The sequence below is a fragment of the Branchiostoma floridae genome, chromosome 16, assembly GCF_000003815.2.
Source record: "Branchiostoma floridae strain S238N-H82 chromosome 16, Bfl_VNyyK, whole genome shotgun sequence".
Lineage (NCBI taxonomy): Eukaryota > Metazoa > Chordata > Leptocardii > Amphioxiformes > Branchiostomatidae > Branchiostoma > Branchiostoma floridae.
Genome location: NC_049994.1, coordinates 13,748,850 through 13,769,425, shown reverse-complemented (window position 1 = coordinate 13,769,425; position 20,576 = coordinate 13,748,850). Strand labels below are relative to the sequence as shown.

The window sequence follows — 20,576 nt, the reverse complement described above, 5'->3', positions numbered from 1 at the left end:
GCGTACTCCAAGAAGAAGAAGAAGAAGAAGGCTTCAGAGGACAGTCAGCCAGTAGCCGGGAGACCAGACTAAGTTTTACGATTAAGAGCTCACCTTGGAATATACAAGAACTGAGGAGAATCACAGGACACAGGAATTCACTGAGGACACAACAAGGGACCCACTTAAGAAGATTCGGACAAGGGGATAAAACCAGAACTTTCCAGTTTAGTAGGCGGCCTTTGTACAACTACTAACACTGCTAGATTAAACCGTCAAAACGTAAGTCTGCGAGTGCGTGTCCTCTCTCTCAAGACTCCTCAGCAAAGACAAGGTGAGTTCAGTCAAAACATTCTCTAGACCCCGACCCTGGCTGAAGCGCTGAGAGTCAGCGCGCTTACAGTTGTGATATTGCACGTCATTCATTGATATAACAAACAAAACACAAAAACTAAACATCATCTAAACTGGTAATCAATCAAGCACCTCATTTAAGTGTGCAGTATGATATATTGCCTGTGAAAATCAAAATCTTCTTCCTTCGCCAGACCAGTTGTACTGGACCCCGCTAACCCCACCAATAACCTGTGTGAGACCAGTAACGCATGGGACGAGGTGGCGCACGTGGCCAGGCACAGTTTGCTCAAGCCACTCTTTCACGGACTGAGGACGGAGGAATGCTGGAAGATGCCAGGTAACATTCTCTTTCCGTTTACTTATCTCCAATCAGATCCCATACTGTATACATCTAGTATCAAAAGCTGGGAGAACAGCCTCTGAAAGCCGGCCTAGGAGTGTGTGTGGCTACCGGATCCCGTCTGACTCCCTTTAGCCAGCTATACTTCTTGGCCAGCTTTTGGCCAGCTTGGACAGTAGAAACAATTCTGTTCAATTTTTAAAGTAATAGTATCTATAGTATTCTATGTTTGTCAATAAGTAATATATTGATACAATTAGCCACTGTTTTCAATTTACATGCTTATTAATCTGGTCCTTTTCTTTATTTTTCAGAGTGAGCGAAAGCTCCAGCGACAGCATGATGTTGACAATGTTGCTGAAATCTATATATATTAAGCTGTACACAAATGTTTTAGAGCCTTTTGCTGCTGTAAATGCATTCATATCATGATTTGAAGTTGTTAGAAACTTGCTTCAAAAGTAGGACTTGTCATGTACGTAGTTGTAAATAACCTGTCATGTCCAAAACATCAAATGTTTTACTTTATTTTGTAAATATTCTACGAATCTTAATGAAGTGCCATTGATGTCATTACGCTGCTCTATCATTGACCATCTTATGCTCATGATTAGGTATGAATAAAAGCAAGAGTCTGCGAAAATATTTCATTTTCATCATCAAACAGAATGAAAACTTTGTACCTTGTTACTTCGGCTGTGTCGTTATTTTTGTGGGTTGTAGTAGTGTGTGTGCGCCGTTGTCATGATTTGTATGTGGATGAGAATATGGTCTCAGAGAAAGAGAGAGAATTCGAATGATGCAAAGACAAATAGAGATTGACACTAAGAATTCCGTTTCCACAAAATTATGACATCAGACTTATATAAAATATTACCATACAGTTACGATGCGTTGTAATTAACAAACAAACAAACAGAGAGAGAGAGAATTAACAAACACATTTACACAAACTGTAAGGCACAGAAAGAGGAAATATCAACCTCAAGATCAGACACAGTGGACGTTTGTGCCAACTTTAAACAGATCATTTGTTGGCTATGACCAAACGGAACAGGAAACTGATGTATCAAGAATCCCACTCCTGCTTTGACAACAACAAACTTAAATGCACATTCCCGATATAGACAACTCTCAGGTCCCCGTCGCTACATGTCAACCAAGAAATGGTTGTTGGGTGACTGTAAGCCTACCGTATGGCACAAGAAAATGATACATATACTATTAGGTATTAAACGGAAAAGTTTACTAGGTGACGTATATAATACGTATCGTCATTAATTTGGCAATTACAGGGCAAATTCGGACCTGGCAGTTTATAGTACGCACTGACATATGCTGTAGGGACAGACGTATTGGGTAATCAGGTGAAACGATATGACCTTTAACCCTGACCAAGTTTCGACGACGGCCATTTCTGTTGTGTTTTCGCATCCATGACGAACACGATTGAGTATTTCTGGTTTCCGGGACTGTTTTAAGCTTTGACAGGCGTCATATTAGCTTGAGGTAGGTGTTTAAGTACACATTCACCCTTAGTGAACGTAGCGACGTTATATCTAACTGCCAATGGAGCTTTTACAAGGGGCTTTAGACTCAGCGATCGAAGGGGAGGGGGGCGCGTTCCATATTGGGCAAATATCAGCCTTCGTTTTAGGTTCCCAGTATTTTATACATTGGTGTAATATCATGTGGGAAACGCCAGATGTTCCTGTGATTACGTCATGTTGCAAAGCACCAGTTTGATTGAATGCCCATCGGACAGTTGCCAAAATACTGAAAAGCTATTTGATATGATTTGTTTATTGTATTTATTCCATAACCATTATATGTTCCATACGTAAACATGATGATTCCAACCGTCAAGTCTTCTTTCCTTGCACCATACGAATGTCAGAATGACATCAAATGCCGTAGCATTCAATAGTTCATCATTTGGCGTGGCACTATTAAAGCTGTCGGATTTTAACATTAATTTTTAATCACGAATGGACCACCCTATAAGATCAATCAATAAATAAATAAAAACTCCCTTCTAACAGTGTTTTTGAGATGGCATTCTACTAATAAAAAAACTTACAAAAGTTATGGTCTCTGTTGTAGACACTGATGTTTTATCTAAAATTTGTTGCTAAAGGCACCCACCTGAACACTAAAGTAGCAGTAAGAACAAGAAGTATGTGGCTGACATGTAGCATAGTCCCGCAAATGCCAAATATTTTTGAAAAATGATTTCATCATCGTCAAATTCAATCAGAATCATGTAAATAGCTAGACTGCTTATAATGACATAATACTGTTAGCGTAACCATACAAAATTGGATGTCTTGCATCCAAAGGTATTTCTTTCAATCATTATACAATGACTTCCAACCAGCAATTTGTGATGATGATATATCTTACAAAATCCCTTATTTGATGGAATAATCAATTATAGACTGCTTAACATCACTCCAAGCCATTGTTTTTGGCACCAAACCAAACATTCTACATGCATATTGCTCTTAAATGCATTTCACATACTCAAAGCTGATGACCAATGACTGGCATGCTTCCAAAATCTATTTTACAGGAGAATCCACATGAAGTCATCAATAATGTTCCTTGAGGTACCCTAAGGGTTTTAGCTGTATATTAAACTGTGCTTTAAAAGCATGTACTAGGTGTGATACCTAAATGTAAATCATACGAAATGTTTCATGCATATTTTTTGACCTTGTAAAGTTTTGTTTTGTTTCTCTGTGTCTGTTTGTGTGTGTTTCTGTGATTCCAATTTACTCAATGCAACATTGTTATCATACATGCTGATATGGACGTTCCTATCTGTATTGGACTGGAAGGATCCATAAAGAAGGATGAGTAAGGGGGTGAAGTCTAGTCTAGCATTTATTGTTGGGGGAGCAGTCTTCTTCGCAATTTTCAACATATCTGGGCCAGGTTCTTTTGCTGACAGAACCTGACTCCAATATATTGAACGTCACAAATCAACGCTCCCCCAATAATAAACACCAGCGCTTGTGGAAGGCTGTAACGGAGGTTAGGTAAAAATTTACTAAAATGAAGTCTGCCATCTCTGATTGCCTGGTTTTCTGTTTTTTTGGTGCTGAGGAAATATTTTGAATTTAGGAGTACTCAGTAGTTGTTTATGGATGTTTCTGTTTATTTTTCAGATGTAACTTGTACATAAGCACACATGCAGTATCTGTGTAGCATTGCTAATATGGACAAGCTGGGAACCTTTTCTTAAATTGTAGAACCAGAAACTTCACACATACAATGTCATCAAGAAGTGGTAAGTCTATTAAATACATGTCTTAACTTACCAATCCTTCTGCTTGTATCAAATCTGCAATTGTGATTGTAATCTAATCAGCTTGGAACGATAATGTAATGGGCTAGAAGCATTGAATTTTGTATAACTGCATGAATTAGATTAGAACATGGTGACTACCCCTCAGCCAATCAGAGCCCTTCAATTATATCCCCATAGTGCAGAAAAGTATGGTACTATGAGTATGAACTAATTTGCATGAAATAGAACCACACATTTGTCATAGTACCATACTTTTTCTGCACCACTGGTCGGCTCAAACTGTCTGTGCAAGCTAATTGCCCAGGTGACAAGACAGGATGAAAACACAGGTTGAGCACGTGAAGACATTTGTTGTGCATGGATTCTGTCTCTTTTGCTTTCTAGCAGCTCCCTTCGTCTCCAAGTCGTTTTCAAGTTTCTTGGCACCTTGATGGAGTTTGTGCTGCCATGCTGCACAGTCTTGGGCTAGGTGCTCCAATCAGATCCAATGTTACCGGGCATACCATGTGCAAATTGGCCATCATGTACATATCAAACTGCTGGACCACTGTGGCCACTTTTTTTACTTCCCTTTGATTTAGCCGTCATATCTTTATTGATTACTTGTAATTTGTCATTTAAACTCTAACTTACTAGTCTATTAGATACTGCAGTAAGAGTCATATGTACAGTGAAAAATTTGCTGTACTTTGTTATTGTGTAAGGACTATGTTTTAGCTCTGTACTATGTCAACTACCAACACAGGTAAACTTCAATTTGTTATGTTTTGTTTTGTTTATTCTTATTTATCCAGGGGTACATGTCACCTGGCCAGCGTTTTTCAAAGATCCCTGGGGGGGAAACCCGTACATACATAACAATAAATAATAACACTATAAAATCAAATAAATGGTGACACAGCAAGAATTGGCAAATATTAACGCAATTTAACTAAGACAAAATAAGGCAAATCAATTGTACAACGATAATCCAAATATAACTCAAAATCATAAATGAAATCAAATAAGTAATGGGAATTTGCATACCAATGTGAACAGAAAAAAATGCATGACAGATTACATAATTATCAGACCATGTCGTATTCTGTTGTGTAGATGGTTTTGAAAGTGGATAAACTCATTCAGTGCTCATTTCTTACAGACCCCTCGTCTGGACTCCCCGGCCCCTCGGGAGTCGGGTCTCCCCTCCACAGCATGCTGCATTTCTTCCCCCAGGGGCACGAGAAACCCCTCAAACAGGCGTTCTACAACACCGCTGCAAATCTCTTCATACTGTTTGCCATCGGAGCTGCCGTTGCCGTGTATTTCGTCCTGGAAGCCTTCCTCCGACCGCTGCTATGGGCCGTATTGTGTGGCACATTCCTCTACCCTTTTAAGTACCAGATCACCAACTTTGTCCAGGGTTGGCTGCAGAGTTTAAGTGACTCGGACACACCCTTAGCAGTAGGGGTCGCCATCTTGCCGCTCACTGCGGTGAACTACTCGGCTAACCTGCTAGGGGGCCTCTTTTCACGGAAATGGAAGCTCATTCTCGGAGTTGCCTTTGGGATGCCGGCCGTGTACTTTCTGTACTACTTTGGCCCGCTGGAGAAAATGCTGCATGCTGTACAGGGGTTGGTCCATGCAGTGTACCACATGCTGGGGTACTTCAGTGCTGTCTGGGTAAGTTTTTCTCCGGAGTCCGTGCATGTGAAGTGAATTTTTTTTTGAAAATGTCTCTTCCATGTATTCTCTTTTTGGTTCTAAACCGTCTAAAACCCTCTGTAGATGTGTTTACTGCTGAGATTTTGTGTCACTTACTGCCAACTGTATATAATTTTGCATTTGTATTTTGCAAATTGCATGTGAAATACAATGTATATGCCAATGTGCAATTATACATGTAAGTTGTAACCGAAAAAAGGATTTCTAGCGCACATATGCCTTGGGTTCAGGTCTGTACTTATAAGTCTAGAGATGAACCTGAATCTGTTCCTGTATCCAGTCCTAAACAAGAACATGAGTTTAGGTACGCAGCACTATGTTTGATATGATATTAGATGTCTTTATTTCTGTAGGTCTGGACAACAGTGGTTGCATATCTAGTGGCTGTTGTGTTCTGGTGGAAACCGGGAACAAGCACAGCCCTCAGGGTGCTCTCCATCCCGGTGTGGGCAGTGCTGCTGCTCCACCTAGCAACCGTTGCCGGGCCCTTCCGGGTGCCCCTGTTTGTTGCCGTGGTAACCATCATGGTGGTGGGGTTCGTGGCGGAGCTGAGGGCTGGAGCCACAGCTGATATTCTTGGTATGTTAATGACCTCATGTAACTAAATACTGATCAGATATGTTCATTGTAACTTGTTCATTTAGTATAACATGATTTTCTTAAGTAACATGACAGTTAAAAGTTAAACACATTTGACATGCATCTTTCATGATCTTTCATAATCTTTTCCAAAAATCATCCTGTTATTAGCAAAGATCGACCTTGTGTTACCTGCATCGAGACTGCAGGTTCAACCCACATCCACATGTAACCAGGGTGGGAAACAGTTCTGTGTTATCATCATAATCATAATAATGTAACATATTCTTTTGTTGCTTGGGGAAGGGCATTTCTTTTCTGTCCATTATGATAATGCTGTTTATACCAGGGCTGTCTCCAGCTGCAGTTTTAGTTCTTTTTATGTCCCACTCATCATTAGGGAGCTAATGTGTTGCTAATATTTGTTATCAAATCTGTCATTTCATCAAGCTAACAAAAAGGCCTTTCCATTTGTTTTATGTGATGAAGTTCAGATTCTTTACAGAAATGGATGGAATGTTTATCTTTGTCCACCCCAACAAACAAATTTCCATTCTAGGACAGATGGATGGGTCTTGGACAGTTGGAGTCAGCCCTGGGTATACTACAGGCTGCTGACATTTAGTCGTAATCAACCTTCCATCACTATATGCCATTCATATGTATAGATGCTGCTCTTATTTTATTCGCTACAAGATTGTCTTCTTTTTGCCTTCTTTTGTCTGTCTGTCTGTTTCTTTTTCTTTTCTTCTCTCTTTCTCTTCTGCACTTTTTCTTCCCACAACTCTTGGCAGTGAAAAGGCCCAGACACAGCTATGTGGGTCTGGGTTTGTCACGCTCGTATCCCTGCTCCCCTGTCAATCAAGTCTCTCCATCTCAATACAGCCAGTCATTTGACCTCTATGGTATACAGGGTATGGTTTTATTTTCATTTCATTTCTTTTCTTCTTGCTGTTTCATTCTTTGATTTGGTTAGATGTCTGTTAAGTTATATTCCATTTTTTTTAATTATCGTGTCTTGAAGCGAGATGATTGTATAACTTAATTTACCTTTTAGAATATCATTAAAAATCTGCAGATAATTTACTAATTAGTATGTCTTGAAAAGCCCTATAAATCAACTGTTCTAGTAACCACCTCTGCATAAGGCCAGTGTGACTACTTTTATTCAAGTCTACCAACAGTTTGTCAAAATTGTTATGCGTGATTTTTCCTAATATTCAGGAAACCTGGTGACCACCACAATGTTTGACCAGAGTGACAGCGAACCCTCCCCTCAGAAGCAGCCTTCCTCGGCTGAAACCATTCGCCCAGCATCTCTCCCGGACACGCCCAAAAGACAGAGCAAGTCCTTGCTGGAGTCAACGCAGGCCAGGAAGAAATCCAAGCAGATGCCGTTCAGTAACAAGTGCATCCTGTGGCTGGTGTATGCTATCGTAGTGGTGCGGCTCTGGATGAACCTCTGGATTCTGGAGCTTCTGCCCATTCCACTCAGTGGTGAGTTACACTTCAGGGATGCAAACAGGATTTTGTATACGATATTGCAGATTTCTTTTGCACAACTAGAATGCCTGTTACCTGCTGACGTTCCGATGCCTATCAGACGTCTTCCTCAGAGCTTCTAACTGCTTCTTGCCGCTATATTTAGCTGCAAAAGTTGTGAAAAGAAATGGCCAATGTTCTATGTTCTACCAACCTGATGAAATTATTTTCGAGGAATTTTGTATAGTTTCATCTAGTTAACCACAGAAGGTTCTTTGTACACAACCAAGTGTTTTATTCTACCAACATTTCTTCCCCAGGACGATTCTTAATGGCAAATACATTTGAGACCACACACCTATAAGCAGCTATGTACAAATTGATTGTCACTTGTTTGCATTTACTTTACAGTGTTGCTGTTTAAAAAGATAGCTGTCCGAGTCAGCACATGGGAAGTGTTCCAGACCAAACTACAGCACCATAAACAGACAGCTAAGGACTGGCTGTCAGTTAGACAGGAGGCCCTGGCACCCAGACCTATCAGGGGGCTCTGGAAACTGTTTCTGCAGGGGGACAAAAAGGTAAGAATTTATTACCTTTATCATTTTTACAAATTATAACTTACATTTCCAATGGAAACACCGAGTGTCTTTCCCTTGATTAAATGGAATTGAATTTACGTATAGTTTGTTATAACTCTTTAAAAATAAAAATTACGACTGTATGAAGGCTTAAGCAAATTACACTGTATAAACTAGTCAAGAAAACTGAAAACAAAACTCCAAGGTATTACAGTAAATTATAATTAATAAAGTCTAATGTAAAGTACTGCGATTGCAGTGACTTTGATAATACTGATTTTGGTACAACTGTAATAACCTATGTTGTATGATAAATCAATATTGAAATAGTGTGATTGCAGAAAGCTGAAATGTGAGAATTGTCCCTTCCAGATTTCCAACATGCTTGAGAAGTCGCTGAATGCTCTGACCAGCACTTTTGTCATCCTCCTGCTGTTGGTTGGTACAACGCTCCTCACTATACTACTCGCCATCCAGGTGAGTCAAGTTTCCTATATTACTATGTTTTATGTCATACCTGGGCAGTGATAATCTTCAATATAGGTGTATATGTTTGATTATGTGTTTGATATGGTATCTTGTTACCTGTCTAAACTTCATCGACGTTTGATATGGGTGTGCTGGTACCTGGTGATAACTTGGGTTATCATATGGGGTTGTGTGAATTATGCTTATTCCTGATTACTAATAGGTACAAGTTTTGTTACACTTTTTCATGAAGATTACAGATGTATAACACATGTTTGTGATTCTACAGGTTCACCAAGAGAGTGTCCATCTGGTGAATGTGACCAGTAATGTGTTAAATGAGACTTTACACCCAGATATCAATGAGTAAGTATCAGACAATCTGTATTTTTATGATTCTATTAGAATCAGTTTCTTTACAAAGTTGTAGTATTTTTAGAATATGACCATCCTTTTGGCTAATAGTTGATTGAAAAGTAAAAGGATTCAAATCAGATGTTTGTCCCTGGTGCTGAAATGCCATCCCACAAGTGTACTGATTCACTGTTCTGTCTTCTATGCTTTAGTCACTGTGTCATTTTGAAAGTAAAGAGAATTTGATATTATCAAAGCACCCAAAAGTGAAGGGACTGTCCTTGGTGCTGAACTACCATGCTGACAATGTACTGTTCCATTCTTCTGTCCTTTTTTTTGTCGCTGTAAGGCTAAGTGTAATTTTCAAAATAGAAATAATGTGACATTATCAGAGCTTCCAATTGGAAAAAAAAGAGTTAATTGATTCAAATAGAATTTTGTTAAATCTTACTAAAAATGTAAAGCCCCAGAAAACTGTACACTATATGCCAGTGTTGATTGCATTACTTCACAGATGGCTGTCAGACAGTGGAGGCATACAGACTACCATGGACTCTATGATGGACAATGCCTATGTCTATGGGAGAGAGTGGATAGCAGCAAAGGTCAGATATCTATCTACTCATCACTAGCTCACACTCTCTTTTTGGTTTATTGTCTGCTTTTTTCCATCTCATGAAGGTCAGATGTGTTTTGTCATAATATTGCACTTCTTATACCTATTCTTATATAACAATAAAGGCAACGGAAAATACTTTATCGTACCACACTACTTTTTCACGAACAGACTACCATCTAAACTCCTTCTTTCCAAGAACCGTTAGGGATTGGAACAATCTACCAGAAGCAATAGTCAAAGCACAAACACTACAGGCTTTCAAGAACGCCATTTCCAACATGTAAGCTACCTTTAGTGTGACGGGTACTCACCGCCTCCCAGCTGCAGGGAGGCGGACAGGGATTAGCACCCCTGCCCTTGAGGAGCTAGGCCATACACCCACACCCATACAAACACAAAGCAAAGTTGTAGTAAAAAAGCGACCACCCAAAGCCAAACGACCCTCTACCACGTCCAGAGCCTTCAACCACTTGAAGTTGGACGTTACACGAAGAAGAAGAAGAAGAAGGTTTAGCAAACTGCAGTCAAATCTGGTCTACCGACCACCTCCGACATACTGGTAAATGTTTGACATATGTATGTATAAAATAATTGTGTAATCTTATTTTGGTTGCTGTAGTGTCAGGGAGAATTATGAGAGTAGATGGAACACTTAGTCAAGTGGCAATCTAGACTCTAGAAAATAGCATAATTATTCTTGATTGTTACCAGATCAATGATGGCCTGTCTGGGCAGCCCGTGGACAAGAAGCTGATAAAACGACAAGTTCTGGAGATCTGGGACCGGCTGTACCATACCTGGCTGGCCAAGGTAAACTCTAACTTTCCACTAAGATTGTTAAGGTATTGTCCTTTTGGATGATGATTCGCAGCTGGAGGTCCCATGTATGGGAAAGATTCAGGTCCAAGTCTATCGAGTCAACCCGTGTAAAAGAACCCAACACACTTACTGGTAAGAGTAAAGGTCAGCATGTGTGCTTGGCTGAAAACTCAAGCCATAGCAAAGCCGCACTGCATAATATTAGCTATCAAAAATTAAAGCATCTTTATCTGCAGCATTAAGCTTCAAGTCACATTTTACCTTTACCTCACACTCCATGTCTCCCCCCCCCCCCCTGATTTCCTCCAGAATACTACAGTTGTGTCCAATAAACTGTCAAAACACGGGAACATGACCAATAGTTTGATGAGCGTCTGGCATGGTGTCAGCCACCTGGGTCTGTCCGAGGTCTCCGCCTTCGTACAGGAGAACATGAGCACTCTCATGTCAGTAAGTACTAGGCTGATTATATTATCTTTCTTGTAGTACATGTATATAGTATAGTATATAGTAGATGAGGAATGACTGCAGTGCGATAGATGACGGTTAGCTGAGGAATGAGTCCACTCTACTACATGTATATACTTCTCGTATTCTCTTCTCTTGTAGTTTGCTTCTCATTTGCTAGGTGGCACTTCAAACCTTATTGATTCAGAATTTGAGGTTTTATGTCTTTGTTTTTTTTGTTTTTAAAAATTCAGGTAATTTACAGACAACTCACAAAATAGCAGGAATTGTATTTGGAGCACTGCAATATGATCTGGCTTCATTCAGTGTAGATAATTCTTACATCTCATGATGCTTACATTCTTCCAGGTTCTTGAGTCCATCTGGGCTGTACTAAAGGGAAACATTAACCTGGCCCTTAGTATGGTGACAGCCACCATATCTATTGTGTTCTTCAGTGGGACTGCTATTCTCAACTTTGTCCTCTCTACGGTGAGTTTACATTAGATCTGCTTACTTACGTTCCAGTGTTGAGTATATTACTACATGTAGCCTGAATACCATTTCTGCCCTAAAAATATTTATGGCAGTGAGTGCAAGGAAAGTGCATTTTCTAAAGTTTCAATGGATGGATGGGGTAAGATTATTTTCCGTCTCAACAAGCAAATTTCCTTCCTGGGACGGAAGGAAGGACGGGTCTTGGAGACATCAATCCCTGCACTGATTTAATTTCTGTATGGTTGTTTTTCAAGGTCGTATTTCCTGATGACCCTGTTCTATCTCCTGAGCAGGGCCCAAAATCCTTTTTTCAGCCAGGTTGTCCAAGTGGCAACCTGAGTCAGGCTGTTATTGTTTTTAATAAAAAAATTAAATTAAAAGATTAAAAAAACCTGAGTCATGATCAGAAGCCAGGTTGCGCCATCAATATTTCAAGTTTCCCCACTTTCAACTTGTTACTTTCTTCAAATCAGCTACTTATCCATCTTTTCTTCCAGTTGAATATGTAACTATGTTATATGTTTTATGTTATCAAAAAATAAATACAAAAGCTTATGCATGTAGGTGGGGAAAAAGCTGTGTTCCAACTGCAAAATTTCAGGTTGCGCAGTGTGCAACCTGGGTTTAAAATTAAGTTGCGCACAGCAAAATGTGGTTGCATTTTCAAGTGGGCAAGTGGGTATTTCGAGCCCTGCCTGAGTGAGTGAAAATTGATTTGTATTACAATGCTTTGTCCAAACCTTCAATGATTGGTTGTATTGCAGAAAGTATTAAAAAACACTGCACATATGGTTTATTTCAAGGTCGTTTTCCTGATTACCCTTATCTCCTGAGTGTGTGTGAGAAGGGATTTGCAATGTTTTGTCCAAACCTGCAATGATTGGTGCTTTTGCAGAAACTACAGGAAACAAAGATTACACTGATTACTATATATGGTTCTTTTCCCAGGTTATTTTCCTGACGACGCTGTTCTACCTCCTGAGTGTGAGTGAGAACCAGTACAAACCGGTGGAGTGGATCGTGAACCTGTTCCCCAGCCCAGGACAGGGGGGATCCACTAACAGGCTGGGGCAGACAGTGGAGGAAGCCATCAGGTAAGTTGTATGGCCTTCTGCGGTCAGTATTGACCATGGTAAAATCCTAATTGATGTCAGCGTCGACTGTGGCTAAACAGTCCTATATGAGAATGACAGTCTCTGCCACATAGGGCACATCTGAAAGCTGACTCAGCAGGTCTGTTGCAGAGTTCTTTTCGCAGGATCCGCTTTTCTTCTGCCATGTGCATCAGTCTGGTTTCTCCTCCATTTCAGGTACACTAAATTTTAAAAGACCTCAATACTTGATATACACTTTTAATTTACCAGCAGTACCTATACTTGGCTTGTGACTGGTGCAATGGCCAAGTGGTTAGAGTGTTCACCTTGCATTCTGTAGATCGTGAGTTCGATCCCCGGCCGAGTCATACCAAAGACTTTAAAAAATGGTACATACTGCTTTCTCTGCTTAGCACACTTAGAGTATGGAAGTTGAACACACACCACTACCAGTGGACTAGCCCCCTGCTGTAGTCATTGCACAAAGTTGTGTGGTCCAGGGCTACTGAAACGGGGATGGGTGAAGCCCTATGCGACTTTGACCTACATTGTATACAGCACTGACTAAAACATCTGATGTTGTTAGAAACCTTATCCAGTTGTTTGATATACATCAAGTTTGTATTACCTATAATGTACCATAAGTACCTGGACGTCTTACCTTCATCGACGCCATTTCTAGGAGTGTGTTTGGAGCATCTCTAAAGATGGCTGTGTTCTATGGCCTGTACACCTGGCTCACGCATACTGTGTTTGGGATCAACATTGTCTTCATTCCTTCAGGTAAGGACATTTTATTTATTATTTACTTGATGTGTTGCTGCTGTTTCAGTACCATGGAAAGTGCATCAGTGTTATTGAAAGTGTTTCAGTACCATGAAAAGTGCACTGGTTCTACTGATGGTGTTTCAGTACCTTAAAACGTGTGATGATACCGTGGATAGTGCTTCTGTACTATGAAAAGTGCCATGGACCAATTGACAGTGTTTCAGTACCATGAAAGGTGCACTGGTGCTGCTTTTGTCTGTAATACTTGGTTGTAAAGCAGTATAGCTATGTTGGAGTTAAGTTTGCCATCTCTGATTCTTTGTTTTTGTCTATTTGTTTCCAGCACTTGCAGCAGTGTTTGCAGCGGTCCCGTTCGTGGGTACGTACTGGGCAGCCCTGCCCGCGGTACTGGACCTGTGGCTGGTACAAGACAAGAGTGTGCTGGCCATCCTGCTGGCCGTGTGTCACCTCATACCCATGTCGTTCGTGGACACAGCGATCTACAGTGAAATTAAAGGGTGAGTATACCATACTCTGTGTGTGTACTGTGTAGTTCTTTGTTCAACCTTCCTGAACACCTAGATTTCATAATAAAGGCAACTTTTTTTGGCCAAGCTTTTTTATTCTATTTGCATGTTTGCATCAGTTTTGGGGTTCCCAGAGGATGTCATCCCTATAGTGAAATCAACATGGCCTAACGCAGTGCTTGAAATACCCACTTGTACACAACCACATTTTGCTTGGTGCAACTTAATTTTAAACCCAGGTAGTGCAGTGCACAATCTAATATTTTGCAGTTGGAACACCGCTTTTTTTCCCCACCTATGTGCATAAGCTATTTCTTGAGATAAAACATGTAACTGAAACCTTAATGGATAAGTAGCTGATTTGAAGAAAGTAATAACTTGGAAGCGGGGCAACCTGAAATATTGATGGTGCAACCTGGCTTTTGGCTGAAAAAAGTATGTCAAGCACCTAATGTCCTTCCCCAATGTCCTTCTGTATTGTTCTTCCCTGTGTCCACAGTGATGGCCATCCCTTCCTGACACTGGCTATACTGAAGTGGAATTGTACTCATCATCAGTCTGTCTTTCCCTGTGTCCACAGTGGTGGCCATCCCTACCTGACGGGCCTGTAGAATTGTACTGATCATGTCCTTCCCTGTGTCCACAGTGGAGGCCATCCGTACTTGACCGGCCTGGCCGTGGCCGGAGGGATCTACATCGCCGGGCTGGAGGGCGCCCTGATCGGCCCCATCCTGCTGTGCTGTCTGCTGGTGGCCATGAATGTGTACAGCGGGATGATACAGGGGTCTGGCATGACGCCAACGTCAGAGCACGGCTTGAGAGCGTACAGAAGCACCCCTGTGCCGTTAAAAAGGTGAGGACTTATCAGGCTACAAGATTTACATGCTTTTGCATGAACGTGTACAGCGGCACGATACAGGGGTCGGGCATGACGCCCACGTCCGAAGACCGGCTTGAGATCGTACAGAAGCACCCCTGTGCCGTTAAATAGGTGAGGACTTATCAGGCTACAAGATTTACATGCTTTTGCATGAACGTGTAGTGGGATGATCCAGGGGTCGGGCATGACGACAACGTCAGAGCACGGCTTGAGAGCGTACAGAAGCACCCCTGTGCCGTTAAAAAGGTGAGTCTACAAGATTTACATGCCACAGGACGCGGGTTTGATTCCCAACCAAGAGAAAACACAGAGGCATTAGAAAGGTAAGGACTTATCTGGATGTACATTTTGCAAGCAGTAGCTGGTTTGATACCCAATCAAGCATTCCAATGCCATTAAAAAGGTAAGCACTTGTCAGTGTACAAGATTTGCATACCATAGGCACTGGTTTGATCCTCAACCAAGAGAATGCACAGTCATTCCTATGCCATTAAAGAGGTGAGAACTTATCAGGCTACAAGCTAATCTAGTGGGTAGAGTGCTAGCTTTGCTTGTGGAAGCCGCTGGTTTGATTCCCAACCAAGTCATGCCAAAACATGTGGGTGGAGTGCTTGCTTTGGAGTGCTTGCTTTGCTTTTGGAAGGTTGCAATGCCAAGCCACGTTATACCAAATGTTCTCACTAGGCTAGTCAGACAAAAAATAATTGACACAAACATGACAAGATAACTATTAATTAGTATGAACAAAACAAGCCATATGTAAACTACATGCACAGTTTGCTCTGAAATTCATAGCAGATTTCTCTACTCTTTTCCAGAGCTTTCAGCGAAGCTGACCAACATTGATGCAATATGTGGTCCACGTGTTACATTAACTTACAAGAGCTGCTTTTAAAGTTTAGCCAAATGTTGCAAACACAGACTGCCGGTACAACCAGACATCTTCTTTGTCCACACTATGTTCTTGTTGTGATGACATCTTTGAGTTCAGACTCCTTTCTATACTGCATAGAGATTGTTGAACAACCAAAATTGCTTGTGTACCACCTGTGATTTTATAAATTGAATGTGATCCATGATGTTCAACATGATTTGAAAGACAACAAAATATGCAACACTTAAAATACATTTCTTTATCAATGGAATTTTATTTGATGACATTTTTGGCTGGTCAACTGTTGCCTCTCCAGCATAAAAAAGGATACAACAAATATAAAAGAGTTATTTGGTAACAGGTTCTAGATTCATTTGGGTTGAGTGCAAGGGTACGACCTGTTTGTTTGAACCTTTGTATATTCATGAGAAGCTCAAATCAGCCCGTAGGCTGCCTTTTATTGAGACAATGAGGAAATAGGAAAGGGTAAGACCAGAACACTGTATTTTTAGATACCATCTAATTGAGCTTTTCCTATCAAACACTCTTATCTCAAGTTTTTATCTATTTATTTTTTAGATTTCTACCAACTATTCTGGGATTCAATTATCCCAGATTGATACCAACTCTTTATTGCACAACTATTCTGGGATTCAATGTTATTATTCAAAAATTCTTATCTGAAGTTTTTAATTACTATTTTTTTTTAGATTTCTCCTAAGTTGAATGAAGGTAGTTTACTCCAACAAAACCATATGGCTCTATAGCTTCATGACACCGCTATTCTGGGATTGAAGTTATCAAACACTCTTATCTAAAGCCTGTATATGTTTCTTTTAGATTTCTCCCAGATTGAAGGTAGTTTACTTTTAACAAAGCCTTATGGCCTTTATGGCACAACTATTCTGGGATCTTATAATTGAAGATGGTTTCGAGGAGCTTTTGATGGTATCAAGGACATTATTAAGTGTCAAGTGAAGAGACTCGTGGTGTGTGCACACCAGGTGCTTGTGGCAGTACAATTTGTGTACATTAAAGGTGATGAAAAATACCACTACTATTGCCATGATGTAGCTATAGAAATAAAGATATATAAGAAATAGAATAATGAATTTTATACATGTTGCTGATGTCTTTAAGTTTCATTTTAATTCTACCTTAATGTTGATGCCTGGTTTAACCCAACTTTGGTTTAGGGGACTCATAGCAGTATATGGGTTCATGTTCACATTTCTGTCAAACAGAATTTGCAAATTTTAGAAGTTATTCACTTTTGTCTTTTTTCCTTCGTCCAGAGGAAAATAGTTGATGAATGAAATTTTATATTTCCTTTTCTATGAGATGTCTCACAACATTGACATGGCCTATGTGTATAAAAGGTGCAGACAAACATGCATGTTAGATGAAAATAGCTAGGAGCTGCAAGCTGCCTATTTCTCACTGCTGTGTACAACAGAAAATGCTTTGGCCTATAGAACTTTTAATTTAAAAGAACATGCCGGACAATCAACCCATAGAGATATACATTGTATATCACACTGTGCAAGCTTACAAAAGCTTACAGATACACAGCATGACTAGCAATTTTCTAATAGAAAGAATACAACACAGACTGAAATACTTCAGACTAAATAATTCCTATGAAAAATTTTAAGGACATCATATTACAAATTACATGACATTTGTGTATATGTTGCACTCAAATGATCAAAATACATTTACCCTGGCATCTGTGAAGAAACAAAATGTTGATCATTTTTGTTGACAATTTGCAGTTATGTACAAGTATGACTTACATTCAATAACACAACCTGCACATACTTCTCAGTGTTAAGAAGTAACTGTTGATGAATATTATATTTTGTTCCTAAACTGACTGTTACACTGTACTTATCATTGAATGCAGTACCTATCAATTATTGCAACTAGAACTTATTTCACTGTTCACTTCTCTTCAGTTAGGTGCTTTTATTACTAGTATCAATTTTTAAATAAAAAAGCTGCATCCTGTTGTATGAAACAATGTCTAAAACCCTTAGCTGGTCTCCTAAAAATAAACGCTGATATTTTTACATGAAATATTATATATATAACATCACAATTTGGTTTTAAAACCACAGCTATGCAGCTTTCTCTGTTGTTAACATTACCTAGCCTGTATGTCCTTAAACTGTATACAACTGCAAAATAAACCAGCATTATTTCCTGGGAAATGTTTTTCCTCATCTTTGTCATTGAATATCAAACTTCAAGTTAATCCTGTTTTTAGAAAATGGTTGACTTCTTAAGTTCAGAAATGGAGAGCATGTTTTAATTTCCTTAACAGCCAAAGATATATTATATGTCTATATATATGAAATGATGACAGCCGTTAGAGATATACTATTTCAGTATCATTTACAGGAAACTTTCTGTTTTCTTCACCTCACTTAACCTTCACCTGTACCCATGTGTGAACTTGGATGACACAAGTCTCGAATCCCTCCTTTTAGGTGGGGATTTTCCAGATATTCCAGTGCTTTATGGATCATATTCTGTGTTCTTAATCTTTTTCCACCTACTCATGTGCGCATGAACTTGAATGACATTAGCGTAGAATCCATTCCTTCAGGCAAGGATAATACAGCTTTGTATATGGCTTATGTAAGTTGTGGCCACAGATGGATCATATTCAGTGTCCTTCACCGTTATTTCATCTACAGTCTTTGGATGACGCTATTCTGGATTCCAGGCTTCCAGGCTAGGATAGTACAGCTCAATGGCGGGTCTGCCTAAACACCACAAACGACCACAAACAACCACAAACAACTCCAATATGCAGTGTATATGGGGCATCGACCTTGTGTACGCTCTGGAGACATTGTTTATACATTTTATGAATTTAAAAAAATGCAGCAAGTCCTACGTATTCACCAGTTATTTCGAGTTAGTCCGGTTTCAAGATCAAAGCAATTCTTGGCCACCATGTTGGATCTTACTTGCTTGCATTTGAGGCTGAAAAGCACTTAGTATGCAGGTTTTATAAGTTGACAATGATAGAATTCCAGTATGCAATAATCTATGAACCAACAGCTTCCAGAGTTTTATCGTTCTGTCGTCGAGGAAGGTATCGAGAACTTCCCCATGCAGGCTCGTAGCACGGGTGATCCAACATGGCGGCCAAGAATTGCTTCGATCTTGAAACCAGCGGACTAACTCGAAATGACTGGTGAATACGTAGGAATTGTTGCGTTTTTTAAATTCATAAATGTATAAACATTGTCTCCTGTGCGTCACACAAGGTCATTGCCCCATATACACTGCTTATTAGAGTCGTTTGTGGTGTTTAGGCAGACCGCTCAATGTGTGGCCTCAAAAGGGAATGGATCATATACAGTAATGTCCTTCGCTGTTATTTTGTCTAATGCCTATAGATGACGCTATCCTTGATTCCAGGCTTCCAGTCTAGGAAAATACAGCTCAATGGCTTCTTCACAAAGGAATGTTCAAGCTGACATTTTAGCTGCCTCCTAATCTATTTGATCTGTTCTAAGACAAAAATTGTAAAAGAGTGACAATTGCCCTTCTGTAAAAGGCAGTTTGCCCTTTCAAAGTCTGGAACCAACGTATTACCTGCATCCTAGTGTCATTTTCTTCAAAGGGCAGTATACTGTAAATTCGTTTAATTTTGCAGGGACCTAATCTCATGGTAGGGAGTGAAAGGGGGTGTTTAAAGTTCGAGATTAAAACGTCATTCTTTGGTACTAACTATAAAACAATTGAAGTGCATATGGCAAATGGAAATGTTACAATTTCAAAACACTGCGATCAGTTAAAGATTAACAGTAGATCCCTTCACCACGCCCGTGGGTTTTACCCTAAAGCCTATGGGATTAAGGGATTTTCCTCCAAATCTGGCACAAACGGTGGGACTACCTGTAAAGCACTTCCACACTTCGTCACCACTCTTTGATTTTCCGATCCATCATAAACTGTCCATTTGGTTCCAAGGTGTTTTTGGGAAGAAGAGCGAGCCATACAGGTGTGTCCGCACCTGGGAACAATCAGGAAATGATGTAAAAAGAAAATGTTACTGTAACAGTTACAGTTTTGAATAAACCAAAGTTAGCCAAGTTAGGTGGCTATTGATTCAAAGCAAAGTCAGCCAAGAAACATTCTGTTTTCTTCACCTTACTTAACCCACACTTTGTACACATGAACTTTAATGACATTAGACTAGAATCCAGGCCTTCAGGCTGGGATGATACAGCTTAACGGCTTGTGGCCACAGATGGCATGAATCATATTCAGTGTTCTTCACCTTTATTTCATTTACAGCCTTTGGATAGGCTTTCAGGACGAATCAGGAAATAACATGAAAAGAAAAAGTTTCTGTAACAATTACGGTTACTCTTGTGAATGATCCAAAATTCACGAAACTTAAGCGCATGAATACAAGTCACAGTAGGAGGTTATTGGTTAAAAGCAAAGAGCAGAGAAACTAGAAAAATAATCAATTTTGTCAGCATCTCTGATAGCTGCTGCATTCAATATTGTAACTACCAGACACACACACAAACACACACACCAAAAGCAAAACTTCCCTACACAAAAAAATTGGAATAAGTTTTCAACTACATTAAAGTTTAACCGATACATCGTTGAAGAGGTTCATCAGTCACGTATGTTTAAGTTACTGTCAATTTTCTTCGAACAATGACTGTTTATTAAAGGTAGAGAACGTACCTCCAAATTTTCGATGTCTGTCAGTACATCTTGGACACGGAGAATGGTCTAGTCTCAATCTCGTGAGAGAATACGAGACTAGACCAGGCTTGATTTATAGAGGGTTGGGAGCTTCCCAAGTCCTACCTACCTCTTCTCCGCAAGGAGGCGGGGGGAGGGGGCAGATGA

General features: G+C 39.9%; 2 protein-coding genes across 3 annotated transcripts in view; both read left to right on the top strand.

Annotated features, from left to right (window-relative positions):
* Nucleotides 1-995, top strand: part of LOC118432796 (2'-5'-oligoadenylate synthase 1-like) — an 18,635-nt gene extending 17,640 nt beyond the window's left edge. The window contains exons 10-11 of the mRNA XM_035844416.1: nucleotides 528-673; nucleotides 991-995. Of these exons, the coding sequence (XP_035700309.1) occupies nucleotides 528-673; nucleotides 991-995 (151 nt within the window). The remainder of the gene's footprint in view (nucleotides 1-527; nucleotides 674-990) is intronic.
* Nucleotides 996-2,093: 1,098 nt separating this feature from the next.
* On the top strand, nucleotides 2,094-17,896 carry LOC118403274 (transmembrane protein 245-like). 2 transcript variants are annotated; one of them, XM_035801921.1, is made up of 18 exons: nucleotides 2,094-2,185; nucleotides 3,847-3,968; nucleotides 5,131-5,651; nucleotides 6,047-6,272; nucleotides 6,444-6,509; nucleotides 7,497-7,769; nucleotides 8,166-8,335; nucleotides 8,708-8,812; nucleotides 9,093-9,169; nucleotides 9,672-9,762; nucleotides 10,488-10,586; nucleotides 10,905-11,045; nucleotides 11,412-11,534; nucleotides 12,489-12,634; nucleotides 13,317-13,417; nucleotides 13,746-13,920; nucleotides 14,576-14,782; nucleotides 15,628-17,896. In XM_035801921.1, the coding sequence occupies exons 2-18, from the start codon at nucleotides 3,953-3,955 to the stop codon at nucleotides 15,653-15,655; spliced, it is 2,565 nt and encodes an 854-aa protein (XP_035657814.1). In that variant the 5' UTR covers nucleotides 2,094-2,185; nucleotides 3,847-3,952; the 3' UTR covers nucleotides 15,656-17,896. The 2 variants fall into 2 exon arrangements, with proteins under 2 accessions (XP_035657814.1, XP_035657815.1); XM_035801922.1 differs by lacking the exon at nucleotides 6,444-6,509 and having other exon boundaries at nucleotides 2,095-2,185.
* Nucleotides 17,897-20,576: the final 2,680 nt, after the last annotated feature.